Source organism: Anopheles marshallii, chromosome 2 (assembly GCF_943734725.1).
Source record: "Anopheles marshallii chromosome 2, idAnoMarsDA_429_01, whole genome shotgun sequence".
In the NCBI taxonomy this organism is placed as follows: domain Eukaryota; kingdom Metazoa; phylum Arthropoda; class Insecta; order Diptera; family Culicidae; genus Anopheles; species Anopheles marshallii.
Window position 1 is genome coordinate 64342382 of NC_071326.1, and position 6572 is coordinate 64348953.

The 6572-nt window shown below is 44.5% G+C and overlaps 2 protein-coding genes across 2 annotated transcripts; both read left to right on the forward strand.

Annotated features, from left to right (window-relative positions):
* Nucleotides 1-316: 316 nt before the first annotated feature.
* LOC128707007 (probable rRNA-processing protein EBP2 homolog) lies at nt 317-1560 on the forward strand. Its single transcript, XM_053801951.1, has 3 exons — nt 317-343; nt 433-540; nt 640-1560. The coding sequence occupies exons 1-3, from the start codon at nt 317-319 to the stop codon at nt 1558-1560; spliced, it is 1056 nt and encodes a 351-aa protein (XP_053657926.1).
* Nucleotides 1561-5761: 4201 nt separating this feature from the next.
* Nucleotides 5762-6334, forward strand: LOC128718398 (uncharacterized protein K02A2.6-like). Its single transcript, XM_053812025.1, has one exon. The coding sequence runs from the start codon at nt 5762-5764 to the stop codon at nt 6332-6334; it is 573 nt and encodes a 190-aa protein (XP_053668000.1).
* The last annotated feature ends 238 nt before the right edge of the window (nt 6335-6572 follow it).

Here is a 6572-nt window from a genome sequence, read left to right on the forward strand (position 1 = left end):
ACCCGTGATTGTGTCTTAAATCAATTTTCCAAAGCGGAACATTTTTTTTCCTCCAACAATTTCCCGTTCATTGCAAAGCCCTACAACAGTCGCCGCTCTTTGACGTTGTAAGGCTTCCAAACGTCATTCGCTCGCTAAGCCGAAACGTCAAACCATTGTTTACATCGTTCTCAAAATAAACGTGCTCGCGTGGTGTAGCGTGCCGGTCGAATCGAATTTGTTGGATATTGTGTTAAAAAGCGAGTAATTTATCCGTCTCTTTAAAGCTGTGCTGCTGTGACACAATATTGAAGTCTTTAAATTGATTGGAAACAAAATGTTGCTCGCAGATCAACCAGTGGAAGTGAGTGTTACTGATAGATTGTCGTGGTAGAGGAATGCATTATTATTGTGTTTCTTTCGTTTATTTTACCATTTTTTTTCATCTATTAGCGCGTGGAACCTTCGAAGAATGGTGTACATGAAAAAATTAGGGCGGAATTTGCCGACAGTAGCGAAAGTGAATCAAGCTTCACAGATGAGGATGATTCCGATGAGGAGGTAAGGTTCGCCGTTGGGAGGGGAATCACATCAGAGTTGCTTTATTTGGCATTTTTCTTTCCTTTATTTGTTGCCTTTCGTTATGGTGCGGTACGGCAGTTACGACAAGCGTTTCTTCGCAACGAATTGAAGCCCGGTTTGAACGTGATAGTGCAGAATGAACGCGCCCCGCTGTATGATACGGTCAAGCTAAAGACTTCGCTAGAAGCATGCACCCTGAAAGCGCCCTGGTTGGAGCGTCTGGAGCTGGTGAACGATTTGGCCCCGCTCACACCGGAGCTGGCAATACAGATCGAAAAGCACGAGCAAAAGCGTGCCAACCAGTTCAAGGGCAACCGCAAGATACCGTACGTCGCGCCGGAAACCGACACTGTGCTGAACGACTTCAAGCGGGAGATACTTTTTCACCGGCAGGCCCAGGCCGCCACCATCGAGGGCATCCGGAAGCTGCACGAGCTCGGCATCGCGACCAAGCGCCCGGATGACTACTTTGCCGAGATGGCCAAAACGGACGAGCACATGCAACGCATCCGGAAGGTGTTGCTCGACAAGCAGGAAGGTATTGCCAAGTCGGAGCGCATTCGGCAGCTGAGGGAGCAACGCCGCATGGGCAAGCTGATACAGCGCCAGGCGACGGAGAAGCGAGACGAAGAGCGAAGAAAAATGCTGGGCGATATTAAGAAGTTCCGCAAGGGTAAACTGTCCAATCTTGACTTCCTGGACGATGACGACGGACCGCGGGGTGAGTTCCGCAAGTCGGGAAAAGAACCGGGTAAGGGGAAAAATGGGAAGCGGGCTGTCAGTGGTAAGCGGAAGGCACGCGATGCAAAGTTTGGGTTCGGCGGACGGAAGAAGGGCAAGAAGCAAAACACCCGCGAGTCGTGCATGAATGATGGTCCGCCCCGCAGCAAAGGTGGTGCGGGAAGGAGGGGAGTGAAAGGAGCGGGAGCGAAAACTCGGCCAGGAAAATCGCGCCGGGCACAGGCGAAGGGTGGTAAGGGCGGTGGTCGCAAGAAGTGAACACTTCCACCCGCCCGCTTAGGCGCTCGCCATTGTGTGCAACCTAAATATCGTTAATGGTGGCAAACACTTGACGATAATGTACATTTAACGTATTCCATAAGCCTTTTTTTGCTCGTATCTTACGTTATTTCTTCCTTTCGCATACAAAATAAAGCATAAATGCATGGTGTCCATCATGCGCTATGTAAAAAAACGGAATTGGTGTGTTAGTTAGGATGTGCTATGTGTTGTGAATATTGAGAATTTTAAAATTTACATTGTTTTTAAGCTATAAATTGATTAACAAATACTTATCAGAAATGGAAACAATTTCCTTGTAAACATGTTGGTCACGTGCTTTGCTTGTCTGTGCAAGGTTTTAACAATTAATTAAAATTTTAATCAAATAACCTCCTTGGGTTGCCGCTAAGCCTTACCTTGGTTGCCGCTAAGCCTTACCTTGGTTGCCGCTAAGCCTTACCAAAGACAGGTTATGCGTATACAAAAAGTTAACATTCTCCTAATCAATATCGGTAATGCTCTCCATCTTCATATATTTCTACTACGTCCCCCGAGGGAGTTTAACTTTCCCTTTGATGTTAAAGAACGACCATAGGGAGCATCATTTCAGCAGATGAATGAGTAGTGAATTTAAATATGTACCGCCACTAACTGGTTTGACACGAACTGCAACCGTTGACTTTAAAGTAGATTTTCGTTAAACGAAGTGTAAATCATAAGTATTGATTAAAGATACAAGACAAGCTTTCTAGATGGATTACGCTGAGGAGGCTGTTGAAGAAGTCCCTTTGCGATGTATAACAGATGTTCGCCGTGCTACGCGGAATCGAAAGCAAAAGGAAATGTAACTTCAAAATTCAACTGGTTGCGCTGACGCCTTGCAGGATGGGGAACTGAATTCAGGGAATTGCTGCTCGGATGGCTATTGATGCGCTGGTGAATTTCCTACGAAGACGCTGTGTTGTTGCTGTTGACTCTGAAGCCGTGTGTGGTAGTGTTTGTGGTCGGTTCGCCACAGATGTTTTGATTTTCCGGAATGATGATCGCCCTTCCGAACATCTCCTACGTTATCGCTTGAAAAATGGGTGGCCAGATTGAACCAAAATGCATTTTTCTGCTGCAAAGAGACCATTAGCTAGAACAAGTTTCTTCAAACTACCCTGTCGGCCAGATTGTACGAATAGGCGAGCTGTCAAACCGATTCAGCCTATGCTACCCTTGAGTAGATATGTGCGTGTCCGGGAGCGTGTGTGTAGTATATTATATCTTTATTTCAATACCTTGACGTACCATTTCAATAAACCTTGTATGATTGTTAATTGGGCTGTCAAACCTACACACACACGCAATTGACATGTGACCTGACAGGGCCGGAAAAGACATGGGGATTCACATACAGACTATCGACAGCGACGGGCACGTTACTACAATTGGCGACGAGGATTTTGGATTCGGAAGAACTAAAGGTGATTTCTTATATTAAATTCTTATTTGTTAGTTATTTCAACAGTGAGGAGGCATTTAGAAAAAAAAAATATATTTAAATTTCTGTGTATAAGCCGGTAAACGTGACACACATACAACAAAGGAAGTGAGGTTATGAGAAGCGTCAGTTTCGGGAACACGCCGATGCTTAAGAATGGGTGTTATAATGTGATAGTGAACTGAATTTTTCATGTAGGGACAGTTAGCTGGAACAGTTAAATGTGGATAGCGAAGTTAGTTTGTTGTTCGGTTGGCGTCTCTGGACACCATTCGTCACTTATGAAAAAGGAAGGCTGAATGGCGTAGTTCGTCAACGCGTTTCCAGTTAATCGGAGAATGGCAGAAACTATGGGAGGTTTTCTCAGAAGAAGTGCGAGGATTGTTTTGGAATCCTCCGGATCTGTACAAATGGATTGGCGGAATAGAGTTTCCCCAGAAGAAGCGCGAGGATTGTGTTAGAATCCTCCGGATCTGTACAATGAATCGGCGGAACTAAGGTTTCCCAGAAAAAGTGCGAGGATTGTGTTGGAATCCTCCGGATCTGTACAAATGGATTGGCGGATTAGAGTTTCCCCAGAAGAAGCGCGAGGATTGTGTTAGAATCCTCCGGATCTGTACAATTAATCGGCGGAACTAAGGTTTCCCAGAAGAAGTGCGAGGATTGTGTTGGAATCCTCCGGATCTGTAAAAATGGATTGGCGGAATAGAGTTTCCCCAGAAGAAGCGCGAGGATTGTGTTAGAATCCTCCGGATCTGTACAATTAATCGGCGGAACTAAGGTTTCCCAGAAGAAGTGCGAGGATTGTGTTGGAATCCTCCGGATCTGTAAAAATGGATTGGCGGAATAGAGTTTCCCCAGAAGAAGCGCGAGGATTGTGTTAGAATCCTCCGGGTCTGTAAAACGAATCGGCGGAACTAAGGTTTCCCAGAAGAAGTGCGAGGATTGTGTTGGAATCCTCCGGATCTGTAAAAATGGATTGGCGGAATAGAGTTTCCCCAGAAGAAGCGCGAGGATTGTGTTAGAATCCTCCGGGTCTGTAAAACGAATCGGCGGAACTAAGGTTCCCGAGGAAGTGCGAGAATTATAGTAGAATTCTCCACCTGTGTGTAAAAGTGAATTGGTGGAAATAAGGTGTTCTCTTATTTTCCCAGGAAAGGCGAGGGTTGTAGTAGAATCCTCCAGGTTGGCGTAGATTATTCGAAGGAAATGTACGGGTTTTATTTTACCCTAGTTAAAAAAAAAATGAAGAAGAAGAAAACTAGAGGAGTACGAAGTGGTTGTATTGTTTGGTTGCAAGTTGAAATAAGGTTGATTTTCACATTAGAAATGGCTGTACTGCAATATGAAGCTATTCCTGTAATCAAAATATGAGCTTATTGGGGTTGTTCTTGGTTGTTTTACTTTGTAGATGCAAGAAATACGACTAGTGCTAGTGTTTCAATGTGATAAAATCGAAGCCGGTAAACTGGCAATCGAATGGAAAGTATGGAAGGAAGCGTTACAATATTACTTTGAGGCTTTTAATGTGACGGATGAAAAGGAAAAAAGGCAAAACTTCTGCACTTCGGAGGACCGGCATTGCAGCGAGTGTTTAAGAACTTGAACGATCCCGATCATGTTCCGTTGGTGGTGTTGGAGCCGCGGTGGTATGATCAAGCAGTGGAGAAATTGGACCAGTTTTTCGGAGCACAGTATCAAGCCACAACGGAGAGACAGAATCTGCGTAAGGTAAGACAAAAACCTGGGGAACGATTTGCGGATTTCATAATTAGATTAAAACAGCAAGTGGATCAATGCGGATTTGATAAGTATAGCACGGAGGTTAGCGCAACACTCCGAGAAATCTATTTGACTGATGCAGTAGTTGAAGGATGTTCTTCAAAGGAAGTTCGTCGCAGAATTTTGTTGAAAGATTTGCCTTTTACGGATATCGAAGACTTGGGAGTGGCGCAAGAAAACGTGGACCAACAAATAGAGGAAATGTCAACCGGACTACCAACTGAAAAGGTTTTCAAAATAGAAAAAGAATGGAAGAGAGAGAAACCCAGAAGAGAAAATACAGTGTCGACAGGATCAAGACAAGCAGAAGGCAAGCGAAATGAAAGGGCTTGTTTCAATTGTGGCCGAGAGGGGCATTTAGCTGCGTCTCTTAAATGTCCAGCTCGTGGGAAAGAATGCCAAAACTGCAAGAAATTTGGACATTTCGAACAAATGTGTCGAAAGACGACTGGAAAAGATTCAAAGAAGCGCCATATCCGGGCAATTGAGAAGTCAATTGAAGAGAAACAACCTGAATCGGGCCTGGATACAATCGAAACAAAAGCATATTACGCGTTTTATTCGGGAAATGAAACAAACGTAATAACATGCACGCTTGGTGGAGTCTCATTAGATATGATGGTAGATTCCGGTGCAGACGCTAATTTGATCCCCGGTGAAACGTGGATTAGATTAAAAGCAGAAAAGGCCGTGGTAGTATCATCAAAGAAAGGAAGCTCTAAAATTTTGCGCGCATATGGAAGCCAAAACCCGTTAACCGTTTTAGGCATTTTTGTTGCGGAGATTGCAGTAGAGGACAAACGAATGCAAGCGGAGTTCTTTGTAGTGGAAGGAGGACAACGTTGTCTACTAGGTGACAAAACAGCTAAACAGCTGGGTGTTTTGAAAGTTGGGATTAACATTAACGACGTACGAGTAGACCCGTTCCCGAAAATGAAAGGCATAACAGCAAAGATTCAGATGGACCCGCAGATCATCCCAGTATATCAGCCGATGCGACGAATTCCGATACCATTAGAGGAAGCGGTTGATCGGAAGATGGATGTATTGCTAAAGCGGGACATAATTGAGATAAAGACAGGACCTACTACATGGGTTTCACCGTTGGTTGTAGTCGGGAAATCAAATGGTGAGCCTCGTTTGTGTATCGACCTGCGAAGAGTCAACGAAGCGGTGTTAAGAGAACATCATCCGATGCCTTCAGTGGATGATTACTTGGCCAAGCTAGGACGTGGGCGACTGTGGAGCAAACTCGACATCAAGGAAGCATTCCTTCAGATCGAGCTAGACGAGGACTCGCGGGACGTGACAACCTTCATAACTCGACGGGGTTTGTATCGTTTCAAACGTCTGCCATTCGGTTTGGTAACAGCTCCAGAGTTGTTTCAAAAGGCAATGGATGAGACCCTATCCGGCTGCGAAGGAACCGTTTGGTATCTTGATGATGTGCTCGTTGAAGGTCGAAATTTGCAGGAGCACGATGAACGGTTGAATAAGGTAATGTAATTATTTTGATTGATGTTGAATTAATAAATCTGTAGAATGAATTGTTATCTCTCTGTTGTAGGTTCTTAGCCGATTGAAAAACCGGGGAATTCAATTAAATTGGGAGAAATGTCAGTTTCGAGTATTAGAACTAGATTTTTTAGGACATAATCTTGGTCAAATGGGAATTATGCCGGCAAGAAGCAAAATTCAAATGATTTTATCTTTTCGGGAGCCACAATGTGAAGCGGAAGTACGC

What these genes read in the sequence shown, in the direction of transcription:
- LOC128718398 (XM_053812025.1), top strand. Translation starts at nt 5,762, where the DNA reads ATGAAAGGCATAACAGCAAAGATTCAGATGGACCCGCAGATCATCCCA.
- LOC128707007 (XM_053801951.1), top strand. Translation starts at nt 317, where the DNA reads ATGTTGCTCGCAGATCAACCAGTGGAA. An exon ending in TCGCAGATCAACCAGTGGAA is followed by an intron (nt 344 to 432) that starts GTGAGTGTTACT and finishes TTCATCTATTAG; the next exon opens with CGCGTGGAACCTTCGAAGAA. An exon ending in AGGATGATTCCGATGAGGAG is followed by an intron (nt 541 to 639) that starts GTAAGGTTCGCC and finishes GCGGTACGGCAG; the next exon opens with TTACGACAAGCGTTTCTTCG.